This window comes from Ruditapes philippinarum, unplaced genomic scaffold (genome assembly GCF_026571515.1).
Source record: "Ruditapes philippinarum isolate M1 unplaced genomic scaffold, ASM2657151v2 ctg1710_1_1_1_1, whole genome shotgun sequence".
Classification (NCBI taxonomy): domain Eukaryota; kingdom Metazoa; phylum Mollusca; class Bivalvia; order Venerida; family Veneridae; genus Ruditapes; species Ruditapes philippinarum.
In genome coordinates this window covers 9,985-34,102 of record NW_026856245.1, presented here as the reverse complement: position 1 = coordinate 34,102, position 24,118 = coordinate 9,985, and the positions used below count along the sequence as shown (strand labels likewise).

The window sequence follows — 24,118 nt, the reverse complement described above, 5'->3', positions numbered from 1 at the left end:
TACTATTTTCTATTTTGTTTACTCCACATGGCGTCCATTCTCGTTCTTTATTGGCGACTCATGGCTATTTTGCCTTTTTGATAAATAGAGAATCATAAGTAATGCCAACTAAGTAACAATACTATAGGTTTACACGCCAAAGTTCCAAGTTATATGTAATGATATTCAAAATTTTTCTACACAAAGAACAAAAATCTGACTGATGATGAATATGCTTATAGTTTAATAAGCATAAAATGTCAACGTCATGTTAATGCGCGTGAACAATTAGATTCAGGATTTTAATTTTAAAATGTGATTTTGTTTCATTCAAACTCTATAGAAATATATTATAACGGCAATTCCAGAAAAATATATACCTTTTCAAAGTCTCTCTTTTGAGGACAGAAGAACCTATTTGTCACATTCACGATTGTCAGTGTTTGTCAGTTACTCTTTACAAAAAATAGACTGAAAAAATTACATTAAGCCTTACAACACTCGCGTTAAAGTGTAACCCTTTCAGAAGCATTGTTTTATTTTAACTCTGAGAACATTTATTTCTTATCAATTTCGCCATTGTGAAATAGAATAAATCACATTTTACTACATAGGATAAGATGAGCAATACTTTAAACATCTTCAAAACGAAACCAAAAATATTATTTTTTCGATGCACTATTGCGATACAAGAAAGTGTTATGGCTTTTAAGGAACACTCAGTTTTTTCACAATCTCTTTGTGAAAGATCAACAATGAAAAAACTAATTGTAGAAAGAAGAACGGTAGGCATGTTGCTTTTGCATTTGCAAACAGATTCTAAAATCTGCTTTAAACTTGTAGTCCCTTTTTTTTCGACTTGGAACTGGTGCCAGAGAATTGATACTTGAAAAAAAAATGTAAGACTGATGTCATTCATAATAAAAAATTATAAACAAATTTCGGTAGAGTTTTGCCTTCCGTTCTCCCGGTTGATGTAAAACCTGACCTATTAATCATTGGCGTAGACCAAATAACGCCAGAAAAACGAAAAGAGCTTTTGCAACTGAAGCCCGCTCGAATACAAGCAACTTCCAAGGTTATGCAAAGTGTTTGATAAAACGGCTTATAAACTAACAAAGATCCAATATTCTGTGGAAAGCTTATATTTTTCCCCATAGACTGGTGCATATCTCAAAGTAATTGGTACAGAAATGAAATATTTATGGCTATTTTCTTTTCCGAATCGAGCAATTTTTGTCTTGGAAATGATGCAGAAAATGACGTCATAGTCACGTGGTATTGCTACACTGGTTTTGTTTTGGCCGAGTTCCAAAACTAAAGCCTCGCTTTAAAAAACTTTTAGCAGCAGACGAATCTCCAATAATTTGGCAATAGAATTTACAAGCAGCGTAAAATTACATATTCTAGGTAAGTTAACATTCTATTAAAGTCAAATGTGCAATAAAGATCATTTTTAAAAGCATTCCAATTGTTTTCAATTCAGTTACAACATAATTTCTTTCTATTTGCGCTTTGTTTACATTTTTTAACCTGTCAAATTTGACCTTGTTCCTTGATTTATTATTTTGTAAAAATAATTTTAACCGAGTGAGGTTTTTTTATATTGAACACCACTAAATTGGTTCTTTGATATTGAACACCACCATTTTTTGTCTATTTTTATTGTAAAAAATCTACATGTAACAATTTACACTGTTTTTTGTTTTGTTTTTTTTATAACATCTTATACTAGATTCTAGTATTAAATTGTTTCTTATATCTTAGATCACTATGCCTCGTAAGAAGGGTAAAGAATATGACAAAAGTCTCCTGCAAGCTGCCGTGAGAGAGGTTCAAAGAGGAAAATCATTGTCAAAAGTTGCAAGAACTTTCTGCATCCCTAAAACAACCTTGTATGACAATTCAAAAGGACATTTAGGAAACAATCACAATAAACCTGGATCTCTGAATGAATCTGAGGAGAAAGCTCTATTGAAATATATAGAATTTAAGGCAGAAAGAGGCAACCCCATTATAACAAGCCTTCTTCAAAAATTTGTTTCTGCCATAATCAAACGAAGTGGAAGACAAACCAGAATCAGTCTTCAAAAGGGACCAAGCAGAAAGTGGTGTAGAAAATCTTTTGCTAATAACCCGATGTTGAAGAAAAGACGGACAGATAGAGCAGATAGCGGTAGAATGAAAGTTTCTAGAGAAGGGGTGGAGGGATATTTTGAATTGCTTCAGACAACGCTGAAGTCATTTAGACTTGAAAATTCACCACCACAAATTTTTAACTGTGACGAAACAGGATTTGATGGACATGAAATGTCTAAAGAGAAAGTCATTATAGTTGGCAAACAACACCCATATCAAGAACAAATTTATTCAAATATAGGCCATATTACTTTTCAGATGGCAGTGTAAGGTGACGAACATTATATACCACCAATGGTTATATATTCCAAAAACATACCACGTGATTTGGCTCCACTGCCACCAAACTGGGAAATTGTCTCTTCAAAAAAAAGGTTATATGGACTCTGAATTGTTTGCTGAATGACTATCAGATTCTTTCATACCTCATTGTGGTAGAGTTAGACCTGTTCGTCTAATTATGGATAATCTTGGAGCCCATCTGACACCAAGGGCAATAGATATTGCCAAAGAAAATGAAGTAGAATTACTTTGCCTACCTGCACACTCAACTTACCTTCTGCAACCACTAGATGTCAGAATTTTTTTCATTTATCAAAACAGAATTAAACTAAAGTAGCATCCAGACTTGGATACCAGGTCAACCGAATTACTCGAGGACAGATGCTAGCTCTAATAAAATACTCACTTAGTATGCTGTCAGAGCACGACATTTCTGAAAAAAAATATTCTTAGGTTAACTGGAATTTATCCATTTAATTCAGGTGTTATTGACCATTTGAAACAAACCCTGAAGAAAAGGCTGATCAACCTGGTAAAGAAAGTCCTAAACACTTGGTTGACATGGGCATAGTACCTCATGAATTGGTTGATATTCTTGTGCCTCCAATTCCACGAATAAAAGAGCACAAAGCGTTTTAATGGTGCAAGACTTACAACCGCAGTAAATCAGCCACAGCCTTCTACTTCAGGGGAGGAAAACAATGGTACTAATTATCAACCTGAAATAATTCCTGTTATTCCAGAAGAAAACCATCCAGATGATGGTATTTGTGTCGTATGCATGACAAATCAGCATTTGGAATGGATTGGGTGTGATAACTGTCCAAATTGGTTTCATTACCAATGTTTGAATAGAGATAATCAAATTTTGGTGGACTTGGGTATAGTAACTGGTGATCAGTGGATCTGTGGCTTTTGTCAGGAGGAGTGAATTCTGTAGTGACTGTGTTATTGTGTTCTTACAATAAAATTAATTAATATGTTGTTCTTATTAGTTTTTTTACAGTTGAATTGTAAATTTATGTTTCATATTGGGAAATAAATGAATTCTCTCCTTCATGATTCTTTAATTCAATAGTAGAGTATGGTCGATAAATGGTAGCAAGTGGTCATATTTTAATTACTAATCAAGCACACCAGTAAGTTTGCGACAGCCATTTTCATTGGTCGTGTTTATAAATTTTAAGTCAAAACAGACACCAAACATGCCTCTACAGTCGAGGACGTTACTTACTTAAAAAAAATTGAACAGTCTTAAAATAGTAATAAACAGTAAACAGTACTTTTAGTATGCTTTGAAATACAGAAGAATAAATTAATTGGCAACAATCCAACATACATCGGTGCCTTTATATAGAATAATTTTACATTGTTTTGATCTTAATTAGATCTAAGTCTATTGTAGGGGTTTACCATTGCTTTCATATTTTATAGGCAGATCTAAATTTAGGTTGATTTAAGAATAATCTAATTAGTCGCAAGTTAAATTAATACTCTTTTTCATAATTCATTTAGAATATGTTTCTATAATTAATTTAGAATATGTAAGCAATAAAATAATATTTGTCCGAAATATGCTACGTCATCATGGAATAAAAAAGGGTTTTTAGATTTAATATTGTCTTTTATTGAGTAATTAGCACGCTAGTTTTGCTGAGAGTATAGCTCAGTGTATAATGCTGTGGCCTCACATTCAAACAAATCGAGTTCGTATCCTGGCTGATGACATTTTTTTTATATCCGTTTTTTATTCATTTTCTTTTTTGTGTCATTCATTCAGGAAATCTGAAATCCCTCTAAACTCGGATTATTTTGGGAGAACACCTATCAACTTACCAAAAAGATTTTTTTTGAGAGATACTGACTAATGAATTTTTCAGACGTGGAAAAAATGTGACACTAGCAACGACGGCACTGCGGGACCACGTACTTCTCGCACAAAAGGTAATAATAGGAAAAGAACAATAATGTAACAATACACTGATAAATAATTCAAATAAGATTAAATAAGATTCAATACACTAAAGAATTGAAAAGAATGCATGTGATTTATATTCGGACCATATCATGATTCCTTTGACCGTGATTACAAAAATCGTGGTTTTAAAAACTTCAAATTTATGTTTTACTTAGGATATCCTTTTTTGTAATTTTATTGGAACATGATCTATATAATGAGTGCATAAGGCATGGTGTTGCCACACGTGACTCAGAGGAAAAGTTTGTCCATGGACCATCATACGTTTATCCTGGTATCTTTTTTTATTTTGTAGCAAAATATTAACAGTGATATAAGGGACAAGAGGTTTAATATATACTGTAAACTACCATCTTACACAATTACATATACATCAGTACTAGGGATATACTACTAAAATACTACAACCACAACTTGTCAACTCATATAGTATCAGTACCAGTACTGCTGCACCAGTATGTTTGGTTTGAAAGCAAATAAATGCCAGTGCTTTAACATTTTAGGGATTTTACAATCATTTTACCAAAATCTGGAAACAAAGTGATCCCTCGAAAGCATTAATCACAACAAAATTACAAGAGAATTGCAGACTCGGTTTGATTGAGTCTGTACATGAGGGATTATGAAAACGTGCAACATCCCTCACGCCCCCTAGCACCGGCTTGAGCGGTACTCAATTCTCAACACATAATAGTGCCGGCATTAATGTATGGAGCAGAATTTTGGTATTTATTCATTTCACTACTTGTTGTTTTCATTTGCTTAAGTTTAAATCATATTCCTACAAATTTGATTCATCTGCGAGTAAATCAAAGTTCTTTACTTAAATATTTAGTTATTCTTTCTCACTATGTTTTTAGTAAGTTGTAATATTCTAAAGCCAATGCCAGTACTTCATCTTAATTCGTTTAATTTAATATTAGATACCAATAAATAACTTTTTATTTTAAATATGTGCTATTTTCTACTTATTTAGAAGAAAGTGTGTTTTCTCGAACTTGTTTCTTACAAATGTTATTTGTGCAACTCTGATTCCCCATTCGATTCACAGTGAAAATAAATTTGTATGTAAGAGGCCCTATAAGAATTGTTGTTATGGAGATTTTATGCATTTATTAAATATCCCATTTATGAAATTATGAATCATTAAATAATTCTTAAGCGAAATAAAACTGACTTCATTATCAATAAGAAGAACAGCAGGAACAAATAAAAACTAGAAACCACGTGAAATTAATATTTGCTTTGTGTTGTCCTAGCTGGTACCAGACCTAAAAATTCTGTAGCGCAAAATCTTAGTGACGGGAGATAAGCTCATGTATCGCTTCGGTATTTTCCGTGAGCACATGGTGTGAGGGAACTGAGGATACACAGCTACGCGGGCGATTTAATCCAAGTGTATAGGTAACACACCACACAGTAATAATGTAAGCCGCAGCGAGGATTTCTTGGATATAGTGAATTTTCTGGATTTAACCTCTTAAACCTCATGAGCATATTGTGAAAAAATCGGCCGTTTTCATTGAAAAGGGCCTCCTGTTTCCAAAGTTCAAACTGCTATAAAACTATGAAAAAATGCTTTAATACTTGAATAAACTTGGCACAAATGTTAATGGACTAACATGCTCAATTGTAAAATTTTTCTATTACCATGACAACGGGGGGAAATGTATCAAAAATTGCGAAAAAAAACACTTATTTTTGCATTGTTTTTTTTTTTTTTTCATTCAAAAGTTTCTCAATGAATTAAGATAGAGCAAAGAAGGCCTTTCAGCCGTCGGTTACTAGTTACCCTGAGATCGACCCCTTGAGGCCATTTTTTAGCCTTGTTCACATGTCCAAAATTTTCTTGGCGCTGAAAGGACTATTTTCCCCCCTTTAAACCCCTACCCCCCCCCCAAACCGAAGGGGCAATCCACCTTCTTGCAAACCCTGATGTAATATTTTTTATGGGGGTCGCCGCCGAAAAGTGGTCATTTTCTTTAACAAAATTTCTCAAAGATTGAAAAACAGTTGTTTGGGGAATACGGCATTTTTTCACTGTTTTTATTGCCTCAAGGGGGGGGGGAGCCAAAAAAGCTGTCAAAAAAACGTCAATATAAAGAGGAAAAGGTTTAAAAAGGCCACATTATGGCGTCCAGAAAATGCCTGTCATTTTTATTTCCAAAAAACTTTTAAATATTTGGTGTCTTTTACAAGTTTTCCACAAAAAAATTACTTATTTGCCAATAAAAAAACTATCTTTCCATCTTTTGCTTTGCTTTGGCAATTGGGTTATAAAATTAGTAGTTGTAATTAGTATTTTTGTATGGAAGTCTACAACCTTTTCACTCAAGTCCTTTAATCATCAACTACTTTCTTTCCCGGCCTGTTAAATATCTTACATGTTTCTAAATTCATTTATTAAAACATTATTAAACATGGGTTTTACAATTTTCTAAAAAAAATAATAAATATGGGATTTTACTGAGGCATAATGTGCTTTTTAAAATGCTGGTTTGCCTTTTAATTGCCATTTTCAGCATGAAAATTTGTTTTTATGGACAAATTTTTGATGTTTTATGATCACCGGGCAGAATTTCGAAAAACATGGCCAGAAAATCCACATTGCTGTTGATTTTAAAGATGTCAAGGGCCGCCTTATCTTTTTGTAAACATTCCTTTGTAAACAGGCATGCCACCGGTGTTTTTATAAAAAACAAAGCATATTATAGGGGGTGTAACAAACTTTTAGCAGTTTACTCTAGAGCAAAAAAACTATAAAGGTTGAAGCACCAGTTTCTTTGTGAATATTTTGCATGTATTCATGGAGTTGCCTAAACGGTGTTCCTTTAAAGCTTTGTATATTTGCAGGTTTTTTTGCCAGAGGGACGAAATGTGTTGTTTTGGGTCCCGGGCAACTGTAGATTTTGTGCTTATAACGCGAATGAATTGCCAACATTTTGACTGCCTGCCTATTGCAGATGGGATGAATTTCTTTTTTAGATTTGCAATCTTATGTCATTAATTTATTTCTCAACAAAAATGAGTTTTTTTTTTCAAGGTTGTGTAGTTTGGTATCAGAATTATTAGACGTGTTGCTTGAAGGACAAATTGACGGAAGGACCTTCAAATTAACTGTGGAGTGCTACCCTTGATTTCGTGGATTTTTGAAGATAATTCATATTTCAACGGTTACACCGTCAGAAATTACGGACTTGAACCCGGAAATTATTGGTTCCCCCGGCCAGATGTATAAATTTTAAAATTTCAAATGTCATTTCGTATCTACCCCCCGTGTTCTATTGCAGTTGCGTGCTTTCTCATCTAGAGTGCATTCGTACCGATTTTTTTCAGTGTTATGAAACCCACTTCCTTCCTCCCGTATCCTTAAAAGAAATGACGTTCAAAGATCAGTAAGTTAAAAACTAAATTATTCAAATTGAAAAGAAGGTCGAAGAAGTATGCAACAATCAATATCTGATCACGTTTAGTTTTAAAACAAGACAGTAGAAACAAAATTGATTCTCTTACATTCTGCAGTATAAAAATAAAAAATGTTTTAAACTGTTCAATTAAAAAGTAGCAATTTTAAACTTGTTTGATTCAATTTTAAATTTCATTAATGATTACCCACGATAAGAATTTAATACAAAACGAGATATAAATTAGTTGTATCATCAGTTTTGGAGACGCCTTTCTGTTGGGAAAATGTTGTCAGAGTTAAAATCGTTTATACATATACATGCAACAGTGCGTTTTAACTGGAGTGCGGGTATTAGTTACCCGCACTCCAGGCAATGCCCATTATTGGCTCATTTTTTTGCTGCGTGGTGTGCGGTTTAACATATTGTGAGGCCAGATAAAGGGAAACGGAACAAGGAAAGTGTCATATTCAGATGTTCGTTCCATTTCGGGTTACATTTTTGCCCGGGGTTTCATATTGCGGACAAATTTCAGGGAACCGCTGCTACTATGGTTTTGACTTGATACAAAAAGAGAAAATTAACACCCAAAACACTTCGGCAATCTGATTTAATTACTCGGGGCTTACGCCCCTCGTACAAATTCAGATAAGCCTACGTGTTCGGTGCTCTTTCTTTTACTTAAATAGAAATTGAAAAATTGAACAGCTCTTAAATACCCAAATTCTGCTCCATATCAATTATCTCGAAGGACCAGAAAAATCTATAACAAGAAAAGCATTGTGCAAACATCAAAAGGGGCGACGCCCCAAAAGAATTGATCCAGAATTTTCCACCAAATTACTTAACAAAAGGATGTGAACTTTATATTTTTTTTTTTTTTTTTTTTATTTTTTTTCTTTTGCAGTAAACCATATTAACATGTGACCTGGAGGCTAAGCCCCAGTTTAAGCTGAAAACTTCAACCCAAAAAAGATAGACCTCTGTCTTGCCCAAGATTGCAAAGAAAAAAAAGCAAATTCTTATAAGGACTCATGCCTATAAGAAAAGAATTTCTTCAGATTTATTTTTACCAGATACAAGGATAGCTGAGTCATCAGCATATAATTTCACAGCACGAGTATCAGACCTGGGAAGAAAAAATATGACCAGATGATAAAAAAAAACTGTGTCCATAAAAACCAAACAAAAAAAAGTGTAAATAATGACCCCCTTTAAAAATATACTATTTAACTTAAAGTATAATTTAAAGGGGGTCATTTTTACATTTTGATGAACACAGGTTTTTTTCAATCTGGCCCTTTATTTTTTCTTTCCCAGGTCTGATAACTCGTGCCTGTCTGCATATTAATAAAAGCTTATTACTTAGGGTTGAGACATGTCAATTGACATATATTAGGACATAAAAGAGGACCTAAGCTAAATGAACATCGGGCGGCGAAACCCATGGGTACTTCAGAGGCAGTAGTAGAATTTGAGTACCAGCCACATCCACCAGCTCCTTCTTCAGCAGATTTAAACTTAAACCAAAAATGTAAGAAATGTCCATTAAAAAAACTTTTAATTGGCAGATGCTTGAAGTTTCATGAAGAAGAAAAAATAACTTCTCCATGTGCAGGTATAGTGTGATCAACTGTATCAAATCCCTCCCGTAGATCTAAAAATATCATGCCAAATTACTGGGCCCTTTGTCCATTTTCAAATTTTAAAACAATTGTTTAAAAAGAATCAAATATGTGCCCCTTTTAAAAAAAACCCCTTCTAAGCCCCGCCGGAACTGCCCACCATGACTCGAACCCATGACTTTTAGAAACCCAAAAAAGAGCTATCCGGTCGGCTACACATTTTCTCTTTTAAAAATGAAAAAGTTCACACCACAACATAATTTTTCCCCCCTATATTGATTTTTGTCCTTGGGAATTTTTTATGTTTACAGAGCATAATAAATTTAACTCATGGGCCCCATATCCCGTCACGGATGAGAAAAAATTTCCCCCCTTGACCAGAACTCAACCTGTGACCCCCCCAGAATAAGTTTCTGAAGCTGTAGCGATTAAGCTTTTTGACCCCATACAAAATTTCTCCCCTAAATAGCCCAACAGTTCTAAACCTGACAGATATTTTTAGATTTTAAATAAACAGGATAATTAATTCTTAATTAATAAATAATAAAAAAAAACCCTTGCATACTCCATAGTCATTAAAATAACAATTTAATATTTATTGTATAATTATTTTACTAAAAGGGCTTAGACGCGCTTATTGGTTGTTGCCATTATTTATATAAACAGGTCAATTTGAAAAGTGAACATAACTTGTGTGCTAATACTATGTACAATATTCTATTTTTTGTACAAATAAAAACTAACCTTTTTTCTATGTATAAGAAATTTCTATGAAAGGCTGATTTTGTATTTTGCATCAAAGGGCACCGGGCGAAAACATGAAAATGCAACGAACGAACCACTTTGTGGATAGATTGCATTCATGTTTTCATCTTTGCGGTCCGGTGTTACCTTCTGTATTAATTGGTTTTCATGTTGGCACAAATCACCCAGATAAAATTAAGTGCACAAATTTCTTTAAGGCAAGTAACAATCTACTCTATGAAAAGTATGTTGTCGGGTTGACTAAGGAGACCTGGAGGTTGGACCGGTGTCCCTCCACTACAAATAGATTAGACAGAAGCTGTCCCTTTCAAACTATGCACATGTTAGAAAAAAGTTAGAATAACTGAATATGATTTTTTGAGACTTTATTAATTATATTGCTTGATCCAAGTTTAAGGACATTTTCAATCAATACATGTGTTATCATTTATAGCTTTAAATGAAAGTCTCATCCCTTTAATAATAATGACATAACTGTAACCCTTTAAATTCAGAAATATTATACGTCTCATCATATCAATATACTAAAATATACATGTATGCACATAACATTAATAAGTCCCCGTTTCTATTAAACAAATATGAAATCCTAACATTAACATCCCTTTTTAAATAAATTTTACAAACGGGGTAAAATAAAACAAAAATGGGTAATTTTAATTTTTTAAAGATGGGACAAAAAGAAAAAAAATTTTTAGAAAATCATGATTTTATTCCCACTTAAAATAGAAAAAACCGGAAAACAAAAGAAAAACCCTAAACAGAAATAATTATGAATGTTGCGGGCCCATAAAAAATTTAAAAGGGGTAAATTTATTCAAAAACAAAAGAGTTTGGCCTTTGTGACAGCATTTAAATTGCAAAAAAATGGGAAATATTTTTCAAACATCCGGAAAACTAGTTCTTTTTGAAAAAACCCAACCATTCTTTTGCAACAGTTTAAAGGGAAACATGGATAAAATCACATGGGAAAATTTCTTTTTACAAAAATACCCCATTTGGGCGGGGTGAATTTTCTTTTTTGTGGGAAAAATTTTAAAAATTAAAAATGAATAATTGAATGAAGGGAAATACGGAAAAAACCCCAAAAATTTTTTTTAAAAACCCAAAACCGATATTCGAAAATCCGGGTTTTAGTATTGTCAAAAAACTAAGGGAAAAAAATTTTTAAAACCGGGGAGCCTGAAAATTTGTGAAAATAATCGAAAATGCCATGTTTTTTTACAAAAATTTAAATTAAATACTAATATAAAACATAATTTTTTAAACTTTAAATTTTTCCCAACCCAAAAAAAAACAAATTTAACCAACATGACATTAACTGCTAATAAAAACAGCTCCTTCCATGGGCCCAAAAAAAAAAGGGCTTTCCCCATAAGAGACGCCCCGTCACCGGCGTCCCCAACCCACTGAAGTGAAGAAACGGGGCAATTTTTTACGGGTTTCCCACACGGGACTTGTTATTTTGGATCCCAAAGTGATCCTGGAAGCATTTTTAAAACCAAAAAAATTTTAAAAATTTAGAATTGCGGGACTGGGTTTTTAAATTGGGTTTTCTGTACATAAAGGGTAAATGAATATTTTTCCCAATTTCACCCTTACCCCCCAAAGCACCGGATTTTCCGGGGGGGTTATTTAAAAAGTCTTTTACAGCAGGTTAAAAATTTTTCCCAGTCCTTTTAACCCTTTAAAAGGTTCCTTTTTTTTTGGGAAAGCGGGAAAAAAACTTTTTAAATTTTGAGAATTTTGGGGGTTTAAATAAACTATTTATTGGTATATTTTAACAAGCATGGGGGGTTTAAAATTTTAAAGGGGAAAAATAAAAAACCTGTTAAAAACCTGGGGTTGGGGGTTGGGTTATTTTTTTTATTGGGTTTGGGGGCGATAAGCAGGACAAAAAATGAAAAATCGAGTAAAAATTTGCAAAATTTCCCAAAGGTACGGGAATTCAAGAAATCTTCATTATTAGAATTTTCTTACTTCAAAGTTATTAGGAAAACCCTGAACTGTTTTTGAAACTCTTTTCTTTTTTCCCAAAAAATAAAAAGTATATGTATCATGAACACTGAAAGAAATTTTTAAAAGAAGCACTTCAAATGGGCCAGCAGGTAAATTAAGGCTTTTTCAATTTTACAAAAAATTTAATTTTTACATTTTCTTTTAAGAAAATGCGCGGTGTTAAGTTGCTGCCGGGATTCGCACGTCTAAAGATTTAAATTCCGGTGGCATGATTTAGAAACACTTCAACAGCTGGCCCAAAATGTTACACAGAGAATTCATCTACAACCAGAACAGCCTGTATGTTACTCCCAAAGGTTGTCTCATGGCGGCAATGGAAACCCGTTCTAGAGAGATTTTTTTTAAACCAATTATAGGTAAAAAGGTAACCTATGTCTATCTTATTTAAATGAAAATGTTGAAACTCAGAACTCCAGACTCAGAAAATATCTTTTAAACATGAAAATTTAAGTTTTTAATCGTTAACAAGTACAATGTAGCTTTTTTTTTTCTTGATTTCTTTTTAAATTTTATTATAAAGAAAAATTTTCTGTTAAAAGGCCCCCTTTAAGGGGGTAATAAAACTATATCTTTTTTATATTTTAAAAAAAATTAAAAAAAAAATAAAGGAAAATGGTTCTAAAAAAACACATAAATTTAAAAGAAATTTTTCAATAGGGAAGGGCCCCCCATGTATAAATTGGGTTTGTGTTTAGCATAAAATGTTACGGGAAAAAAATATTTTAAGCAGGGGAAATTCGCAAAATATATCGCTAATACTCTTTAAATTTATAATGTGAACCCTTTTTTTTAAGGTTTTAAAATTGGGTTTAAAATGTACGGATGGTCTTATTTTACCCAAAAAAAAAATATTTTAAAAAACTTACATTTTCAAATTTAATAAAATCATCAAAGTCAGCAAATTTTTTGGGCATGCTTAAAAACTGGGGCAATTCTTTTTGGGTTCTTTTAACTCAACGAAATTGTAAATTGCTCTGAATAAAGTTGTTTTTTTTTTTTATTAAAGGATATTCAGAAAAAAAGTTTGCGGCATTTTTTTATTAAAGGAATTTATCTTTTTTATTGATAGAAAATTTCCCCGGGACTTCCCGGGTTTCCCGTCGGAAAAACCGGGTGTGGTTATGGCCAAAAAAAAGCAAACCCGAAGGGAGGGTTTAGATTAAGTCTTGAAAGCAAGGGGTTGGTTCAGTTTTTGTGTCCCCTAAGGGTTTTTTACGCCCCCTGGGAAATTTTTAGGGGTTTTCCCCCAAGTGGGGGAAAATTTTGCCCTCAAAATTTTTATAGTGATTTTAAAAGGGGCACTGTTTAAAAATAAGTGGGTGATTTAAAATATGGGCCCCAAAAAATGTTGTTTTTTTGTTGTTAAAAAAAAAAAACGGCCCAAAAGGGTTTTTGTTTTCATAAGGTTTTTAAACGTTAAAAAGTAGACTTATTAAAAAATTGTTTATTTTTTCTTTTGGTATATACCTAACAATTTTTTTCCCAATTTAATCTATGCGACCCGGGCATAATAAAAACCCACCACCCCTTGGGGCCTTCTAAATTTTGTCTGCAATACATTTTTTAAATGGTTTTTTTTAAAGCAGTAAAAAGCCCGAAAGTCTAAATAGACGACGAATAATTGGGGTTTCCAAAATTTAAAGGGTTTTTTGTGGGCCCTAAAAGGTTTAAAAAAAACCCAAATTTTTTGCGCATGTATTTACCGGGTTATGGGGTGTTGTTATAAAGTTGCTGAGCCCCGCTAAAAATCGCAAAAAGCGGGGAAATTATGTTTTTCATTAAAAATTAATCATAACATTTTTTAAAAAGCAAAACATTTTAAAAGGGGTTAAAGTTTTAAAATTTAAAATATAATTGGGCCCGGGTTTTAAAAAATTTTCCAAATTTAAAAAACGTTTTAAACCCTCATTTAATTTTTCGACGGTCATTTTGTAACAAAGTGATCAAATATATGACGTTTTTTAAAGGTGTACACATGCCCTAATGCAACTACTCTCAACATTTTTTTATTTTTTCAGTTTTCCTAAATGGAAGAAAAAAAAAGGTGTTTTATTTTATAAATTATATAAAATTTTTGTAGGTTATTTTTTTACTTAAATAATGCCCAAATTTAAATAGCAAATTATGATAACCCGAATTATTTTCAAAAGCTCTAATAAAATAAAAACAAAGGTTTTAAAGTATTTTCTTATTTTCTTGCAAGACCAACACAATATAATTTAAGGGGAAAATTAAAGGCAAATTTTGAAAACAGCCCCTCATTGTGGAAAGTTTTAGGGATTTTTAAAAAAAACTTTTACACATAGAAATGGTCAAATTTTATATTGTTAAAAGTGGGTGAGGTAAGGTTAAACATTTCGTTTTTAAATTACAATCAATTTTGCTTGATTAAAATTGTTACCTAAATGTCATAATTTGGGTTTCTGAACAATGAGCAAAAGGAAAACATTTTTTTTATAATGGATGAATTATAGATTAATTTAGAGTTTCCTCATTTCTGAAAAAAGCTCTTCTTATGGCAAAGTTTTAGTTAAAAAATGTCCATAAAACTCAAAAAAACCACACGGTAAATTTTGTTTAATTGTGCAAACAGGTGACATTAAAGGCAATATAACTGTCCTAATGTTGTCAATTTTACAATTCCCTTATAGTCCCATTAGGGGTGTACTACCTAAATACATTAAAAAGGTATATCTCAATAAACTAACCCTTTGATTTGAAAACGGTTTTCAATCGTCATATTCAGAAAGAAAATTTTCTACAATAATAAAGTGAAAAAAACCAAGTTTCGGAAAAATAATGTCATTAAGACCGGTTTTCTCGCTTCGTGCCTCATATATAATTTTTTTTGCAAGTTGTGGTATACACACAGTATTAATATAAATCACCAAACATACAGGATCAAAAGAATATGAAAAAACAGTATATCATGGTAATGTACATGAATCTTTTTGTTGTTAGAATTTATAAAGCAGTTACTGATATTTTTTCCACTTCAAATGATTTTGATTATTTTAAATAATGGTTTTTGCTAGTAAAATTGGGCCTTTTGACACCCAAACTTTGTTATCATTTTTCATTTTAATGATCACATATAGCTATTTCAGTAAAAGTAAAAAAGTATAATTCAAATTTTTATAATTATTTGAGTAATTTCCACTAATTGTGAGACGAACCCCAAAAAAAACGTCTTTATGGGCGGGCCCCCATTTTTTTAAAAAGGACCCTCACCCCCAAAGGCCCACAACGTAAATCAACAGGAAAAATAAATTTTTACATTTTTTACCATTCTTTTCTGACTTTATAAAAAATGAAAAACATGCCTGGAATTTTGACGTCAAAGGGTTAAAATGAACATTAAAAATTAAAAAATTTTTCTATTTATTTTTAAATAAAAAAATGGGGAAAAATTTAAAATTTTAAAAGGGAAAATTTCAAAAGTATTCTGTAACTATTTAAATTTATGAAAAAAACAGTAATTTTTAAAAACCGAAAAAAAATAGAACCCTTAAAACTTTTAACAAATAGAAAAGAATTGCATAACCCTCTTATAGATATATGTACTAGACTGTTTCCCTCTACTTTTTTTGAATTAGGGGAAAAGCGCTCATATAGGCAAAGATGTTTTTAAACCCCAACATACATCCCATTAAACTAATTTTTTGTTCAAACTTCGGTTTTTTCCCGGTTTTTTGAAAAACCATTTTGTTCTTATAGACCATTCACGATGACTGCTTTCTTGTTACTAAACAGTGCTCAAGTCGGGAAAGAAGACATGATTGGCGAGAGGAGATGGGTGTCGTGACCCAATTACTTTTCCAGACATTAGAATACTGTGACCCAATGGTTAGGCGCCAATGCTGTATTCTTTGGCCACTGACACTTAAACTTTAGTTCTAAGTATTGGCTGATATACTCTTGCTTCCATAGATATAAATGTTGGATCATATATATTAAGAAGAAAAAGTAGATGCGACAAATGTAATATATACAACAATTCAAACATGAGCACAAAACCCGATTTAGGTGGGACACTGGAGATTGTGCCAAATGTGCTCAATGTGTTCCGACATTCATGGCTTCTTAAAAATATAAATATATAATATTCAAAAAATTTTTTTTAATCTAAAAATTGAAAACGATTTTCCAAAAAATTTCATCATCCCCTCCACATTAGTAAAATTTCCGTTCAAATTTTCATTACCATGAATTTTTTACTTGCGAAATTTGATCAATGCTCTTTTTGCAGGCCTTTTATATGCTTTCGAGCTCGTATAAGTTCAAATTTGTTTTCTTTTTTAATATACCCTATCCTCTATGTAAAAAGTTTTTTAATGTATGAATGTTTTTGTATTCTTAAAAATTTTTGAAGATCCTAAAGGCAATTTCCAAAAAAATTATAAAATTGACACTTGCAGTCTCATTTTTTTGGAGTCTTCCATGGGGGAAAAAATTTTTAAAAACCCCCTTCATCATTTCCCAATGGGGATTTTCTGTTTTAAAGTTCTTTTGAACCGGTTTGTAGCTTAAATATTTTAGTGTCGCGTTTGTGTAGATGAGCTACGCAATTTTGGGGTCAGTTGTTTTCAAGCAAATATTAAGAAATTTTTCAAACCAATATTTTGTTATTGTGTTTTTAACTTATATCAGAGACGATGGTTAAATGTTGAGTACGTTTAGATAATCATTAGTGACGCAGGGGTCAAGTCACCAAATAACGGTGTAAAACAATTCTAATATTGTATTTTTCATCTTTTAACGATATTAAATTCGTAACGCGTAGGTAAGACTGTCAGTTTAAAAATTTCTAGTTGAATATCAAGGCCAGGTTCGATTCGGAAAGTTAATTGTTTTTTACTGTGTTGTGTTATTTTTTATTTACTTCTATTGCACTTTTTCTTTTGTTTTCAATCTAGGCCTATCTTAGCAAGTTAGTGATACCTTATACTGCATACAAGTACACATATTGTTTCAACTTTAGTTCAGGTTGGCACAAATTAAATACTCGTGCATGCAAAGTCTACATGACTACTACATACTACCAAAAAACATAGGTAGAAATATTATTCTGGGTATATTAGAATTATTTAGAAAATATGAACTAAACTACTTGAAATTTCAAATATATTTGTATATTCATAAAACTGGGAAAAATAGGGAAAGAAAAAAATGTTAGACAACTTTTCTGAGTTCGAAACTCATGATACATTTTAAGGTGTATCACATGCCAACAACGTTAAACCAAATTTTGCCTGCTTGTAATTATATTTCCTTTTTTTAAAATAATTTTTATCTAATCAGACAAAAGATTGTAAAATGTTGTAATACAAACATTGCAACCTCACTCTCAAATTTATACAATGTTTTTAGTATGGGTTATCCACAGGGAAATTGTCTTTATTTTATTAATCTCTCTCTCTTCTATCTCTTATATATAATATATTATTATATATATATATATATATAACTTTGTCATCTGATACCGTGTACCGTACAATTCGTTTTGTTAATCAGTAAAAGACGATATACAATCACAAAAATATTATATCATTCACAATTTATTTCCTATGAATACAAAATCTGACGCTCTAATGCAATTTGATGATTAAACATTAAATGTAAAGAATTCTCTTTTTTAGAAAAAAAATTAGCACAATGTTCATGTTTGATACACCTATTGGTATATTTCACCTTGTCAGCTAATGGAAATCTTGTGAGAACTTACAAATCATTGTTTTAATAATTGTTCTTAACGAATACGCCATACCGCCATTTTCTGTATAGAAAGTTATTTGACATAGTGTTTTCATTGAGGGAACAGTTCTGTTTATTGGGGCGGGACAGTTGATGCCGGAAAGGCGCAGGCGTCAAAATTAACCCTTGTCGGGCGTCTTAATGTATACGATTAGACACAATGTTATTCAAACCAAGCAAAATATACCGAAGAACATAAAACATGAAACATACTGAACTTTTATTCAGAGCATACAATATAAGGCAGACGCATTGCAACATACAAATGCTAAATTGATTGATCCCTGCTCAGTCAAAAAGCACATCATCTCACACATTCTATGATTTATGATGAAAAACAAATAAGTAAACGTTTATCTATCTAAAATCAACTTAAGCATTGATGTTTGTTTTTTTTTAGATTATACAAATGTTACAAACGACATAATGAAAAAATAATGCAAATAATATTTGATCTTACACTATGATAACATAAAAATATCAGCGTAATAAATTAGGGATCATCAAACTTGTGTTCGGGTTATCTCCCTTGAATTCAACAGTCTTGCTTTTTAAGGGCCGACATTTTCAAAACTAAGGTTAGCATAGCTTCATTTTTATGCTTTTTATTTACCTGAAATCCTTTTGTGTGAGCGTGCAAAATTACAAGACTTGTCATTTATCTTTTTTTTATGTAAACGTACCCAAGTTTTTCTTTTAAAGATGATCATATATTTGAATACGTGTTCCGGGCAATTTTACTGCATTAATTAATAAAAAGAACAGCAAAATGATATAAATAAAATTTTGCATTGTAATAAGGATAAAAACGAAAACATAAAATAATAATGCATTTTGTTACTTTGTAAGTTTGTTAGACTTTTGAACAAGTAATCACTTCTAGAATCGAGTGAAATAACAAACCAAAGATCAAATTTAAGGACAGGTAACTTAAAATACAGCTGGTAACACCAAGTTTCATATTAAGTTTCAAGTACTAGTATGTAAGATTATGCAGTTTAATTAATTTCAATCAAGTAATAATAAATATGTGTATATGGCAGTGTATATGTACATAGTATATCAAGATCTATATATTGCATATACATTGTAAATGTTCTAAGCTGCAATGGACACATATACTTAGTTTGTATCAGATACAAAAAGAAAACATAAAACAATTACATAAGTACAGCAAGGACAACATATATTATTATAAAGTGTTTGAAATTATTTTTTGCCCAATAGGATTGCAGTATTTCAAATGAAATGTGACACATTTACTTTGGTATATCGGCAACTCTGAATCGGTCTAGTAAATTGACTGTTTATAAAAACAAGAGCTGTCACAGGAGAAAGCGAAGCTTGACTAATAAAATACTGGATGTAGTATGGAAGACAAGAATATTAAAGAATAATCAATTATGTATAATTATGTATTAAGTTTTAGTACAAAGAATAATATTGTTAACATAAATTCCAAGATCAAGGGGAATGATTCTGGAAAAAGTCATGCTAGAGTTATGAACCTCGTCACACAACATGTGTGTAATGATTAGAAATATATATTTGAAGTTTAAAGTAGATACCTTAAAAAGTAAAGAAGTTATAATATTTCTAAAAGAAAATCCTCAAGTTCAAAGAAAGATAAATCTGTAAATATTGCTTCAAAATGTTATGAACCTTGTCACATAAAATGTAATTGGATGATAAGAATTAAGTATTTTGAAGTTTGAGGTAGATACCTTTAAAACAAAAAAAGTTATGGTAAAAAAAACATTTTCACGTAAAAAAATCTAAGTTTATGGGGAGATAATTTCTCCAATATTGGTGCTAGAGTTATATCATGTCACATAACATGTGGTAAATGATAAGGTACATATATTTGAAGTATAAAGTTGGTCCTTAAAAGAATAAATATCTGTAAAAAATATATTTTTTTAAGGAAAATTCCAATTTCAAGTGGAGATATAATCTGAACATCTATTTGTGCGTAGATTAGATGAACCTTGTCACATAAGATGTGGTGATGATAAGTACATATATTGAAGTATGAATTGATCCTTTAAGAAATAAAGAGTAGTAGACTAAAAAGATTAGTGTTTTTAAAGGAAAATTATAAGTTCAAGGGGTAATAAATCTGAACATATTGGTGCTAGAGTTATGAACTTTGTCACATAAGATGTGGTTGACGATAAGGAACATATATTTGAAGTTTGAAGTTGATACCTTAAGAAATGACAAAGTTATAATGAAAAATATTTTACTGCACCAAAACTTGAATCTGAAATCTGGACGCGGACGCCGGGGCAAGTAGGACAGCTCTCCATATACTATGTATAGTCGAGCTAAAAATTAAAAAACTAACTAGGTTAAGGTTCATTAGTAAGTATGTACAAAATTAAATTGGTCAGGCACCTAGGCCCCTTACTTAAATGTATAAAATTGAATCTGCATTTAATAAATATCATATGTAAAAAAATATTTTAACGTCGGCCTAAAAACCAAGCATTCTATACTTTCAATAGTATATGTAAATCTCATCAAAAACTGTTTATAAATTACGATTTTAAACATAAAAAACACGCTAAAGTTTGTATACGAATTTTAACTATAAACAGCTTGTGTATGCTCTACGTCAAAGTGTTATAGTTGCTATTCGGAACACAGCAAATATGATATTTTCTTGTGCAAACACACTTTAACCATTTTACTATCAAGGTACATTAGGCCTGGCTTTCAGAAAAAGGTAATCGTCTTGTAAAAAAGATTAAATTTGTATGAAAACATCTGTTACAATGCGGTAATATACCTTTAAATTATGACTGCTAGTTATAGCCATGTTTGTTGATTTAATATTGATGTACGGATGATCCGAAGATGGAATTTCTTATGTTTACAGTAATTGTAGTTCTGATTTCGCCACAATGAGGTTGCATATTTTTATGCTCATAAAACTCAATTCGGTTGTCTGGAAAGATCTGGAGTCAAATTGAAACCTAATTTATTAATGAAATGTCGCTATTTTTGTGTTGATGACATTTATTAAATACAGCTTTAATGTAAGGAGTAATATTCTCCTTTACTGCCATGAGGTCTGCTCAAATATATTGATACACAAGGCTGGATTTGTTTGCTTCATTTTCTCACGTACAGACATCATATTTACTCCTTGTTCTATACAGTTCTCCTGTAGCCAGTTCATTTTATACATTTCCATCGAGGGATCATAATACCAGTCCGGGTAGCCATGCAACAAAACTGTTGTTACAATAATTTTTTCATCAATAAGAACTACCCCTGGTGACCCACTTCCACCTTGGGTAAACTTACAATGAAATAAAAACCGATCTGGATTTTCCAATGTGTTATGTGGCGGAACATCAAAGCTTCTACCTGTATGCTTATAGCTTAATGTTTTCAATTGTTCTAGCTGATATGTTACTTCTGGATTGTTAATGTTAACAATTTTTGTCACTGGATTTGTTCCCATAACATTTCCTTGAGAATGACCTATCAAATGGAAACATCCGTCCAGGAAAGGCACATCAAAGTTTGTGAAAGGAGGTGGAAATGGGCGATGGATTTCTAGAAGTTCTATAACAGAAATGTCCAATTCTGGATTTGTATATACTACTTCTTTGAAATAGAATTTGTTTTCCTCTTCCCAAATACCATCTTTTAAGTAGTTGAAAACTGCATAAGTTGCTGCTTCAAACTTCAGTCCTAAAAGTACACCAAATATTCACATGTAAAAATATACATGAAGATTCCAACCTGCTACTAAGATTAGTTATTAGGTCATTCACAAACATTTTGGACTACCTATTTTGACAAAGACTCGTATTTGTGAATTTTGCATAGCTTTAATGGACATTATTTAAGATCATATGTGAAAATTGCTTATAAATTACCTGCTGTTCACCTTTTAAGTTATGTTGTATTTAAACTTGGACAATATCTCATTTTAACCTTAGAACTACATTGTGACAACAATGTCAATTTTCCATGATTATGCTACAAAAATCAAAGAACTGGAGGCCCTGACATTGTTATTCATCAATAGATGAGTAATACTACATGACATTGCATGACATTAATCAAACTAGAAACGTGTCGTCACGCCACGGATGCTCCCGCATGCAACCAAAATTTCAGATGTTATAATATTAAGTTCCAAATTTGTTTGCACAAATTATTTTTTTTTTTTCATTTAAAGTTCAAAGCCCTTAAAACTATTCAATGTTAACACAAATCATTTTTATACAAAATTCATGGCACTTAAACTATTTAGTGTTAACCTTTTGTAAATTGCATATTGCATATTAGTAGCCAAAATAATGGCTACATACATTTCCACAAAAGTATGAGTGCTTAAACTGAAAATTCAAATTTTTCCAACATTCAAGAAAGATAACTTTGTCCAAAATCATTGAACCACGACCAAATTAAAACTTGAACTGAATATTCCTAAGATGTATCTATATGTTAAAATTGAGTTGAATGTGTATAACCATTGGGGAGATAATAAACGGAAACTTAAAATTTCTGATTTTTTTTTTCAAAGTTAAAGAGGGATAACTCTGTCAGCTATTATCAAACCATAACAAAATTGGAAATTGACCAACGCATTCTTATGACATTTCCATATCTTTAATTTGAGTTGAATATGTACAACTGTTGGGGAGATAATGAATGGGAACTGAAAATTTCATATTATTTTCAAAGTAAAAGGGGCATAACTCTGCCAAAACTCATCGAACCATGACCAAATTTAAACTTGACCTGTAAATATCATGACATATCCATATGCCAAATTTGTGTTGAATGTGTGCAACCGTTACTAAGATAATAAACTGAAACTGATGATGACAGAATGACAGGACGGCATGACGGAACAGGGTAATACTATTTGCCCCTGCCATTATATGGCGGGGCATAATAAGTGACATCACATATATTATTTGACAGCTAATTTTCAGATAAAACCTACCTTGCTGAAATGTATTTGTTACATGAGAAGCTGTCATGATATATCTAGATCCAACACGGAACCCTGTGGCGGTATTATTACCCTGGATTATTTTACATACAGACTTTGAAGCCTTCAACTTGGTTTTTATATCTAGTACAGTTTCGATTTGTCCATGTACGTCTATCAATCGTCCAAATGATTTTTTGCTGTGCAAGTCACTGTTCATGTCTACCTTTTCATAGCTTATATCACCTGAAAAGAAAACAATTACAAATAAATATTATTTGAAGGAAACCCATTGAGGTCCAAAAGCTCAAAAACATTAAATTTAATTCTTACATTTTTCATCTGGGCACAAACAACATGTAGATTTGCAAAAACAAAAAGAGGGCCTTCATGGCCCTGAAATTGCTCATCTGTTTATAGGACCCTGGGCAATGGCCAATTTTAAAATAGGGGCTTTTATTTGAACAAACATGGTAGAAATAGAAATGTTTCACGCTTAATATCTAAGCTCTAGCTATTTGTTTTTTTAAAAAGAAGATATTTTTAAGTTTTTTCTTTCGGTTGCCATGGCAGTTCTGATTGGAATTGAATTTTTTTAAAAATCTTTAAAGTTGACTACCAAAAGAACATTCCTGTGAAGTTTTGATGAAATTGGCTTAGAGGTGAATGAGGAGTTGTCGTTTAAAGTAAAAGTTTACGGATGGATACCGGACGAAAAGCGATCACAAAAGCTCACCAAGACATTTTGTGACAGGTAAGCTAACAAGAGGGCCATGACGGCCCTGAAATCGCTCACCTGTATATACCTGGGGCGGGGCTAATTTCAACCCGAGGGCTTTTTAACTTACTTGGTAGACATCCATTAGAAGATGTTTCATGATAAATATCTAAGCTCTAGCTCTTTGTGGGTTTTAAAAGAAGATTTTTTAAAGTTTTTCCTCAAGACATATAAGGAAAATCAGACCCCTGACTCAAGCACTCCGTGAACAAATAACAACATAATGAAACTGTTTTATTAAGTCAAGGGAAATGACTACAAATGCTGGATAAATCCACAAGCGAAACCCCAGGTGCACAACTACATATGCTGAGCAACCTTCAAGTAAGGTTTAATGACTCTATGTCAAATCTTTTTTGAGATACATGCGACACAAGTTGAAAATTGCAAAAAAAATCTAAGTCAAGGGCAATTACTCTAAAAATACTAAATAAA

The 24,118-nt window shown here is 31.8% G+C and overlaps 1 protein-coding gene across 1 annotated transcript; it reads right to left on the bottom strand.

Annotated features, from left to right (window-relative positions):
• Positions 1-20,923: 20,923 nt before the first annotated feature.
• LOC132745931 (uncharacterized) lies at positions 20,924-23,147 on the bottom strand. Its single transcript, XM_060734948.1, has 2 exons — positions 22,918-23,147; positions 20,924-21,650 (listed from the first exon to the last, which is right to left on the bottom strand). The coding sequence occupies exons 1-2, from the start codon at positions 23,123-23,125 to the stop codon at positions 21,007-21,009; spliced, it is 852 nt and encodes a 283-aa protein (XP_060590931.1). The 5' UTR covers positions 23,126-23,147; the 3' UTR covers positions 20,924-21,006.
• Between the last annotated feature and the right edge of the window lie 971 nt (positions 23,148-24,118).

What these genes read in the sequence shown, in the direction of transcription:
- LOC132745931 (XM_060734948.1), bottom strand. Translation starts at nt 23,125, where the DNA reads ATGAACAGTGACTTGCACAGCAAAAAATCATTTGGACGATTGATAGAC. An exon ending in AACAAATACATTTCAGCAAG is followed by an intron (nt 21,651 to 22,917) that starts GTAGGTTTTATC and finishes GTGTACTTTTAG; the next exon opens with GACTGAAGTTTGAAGCAGCA.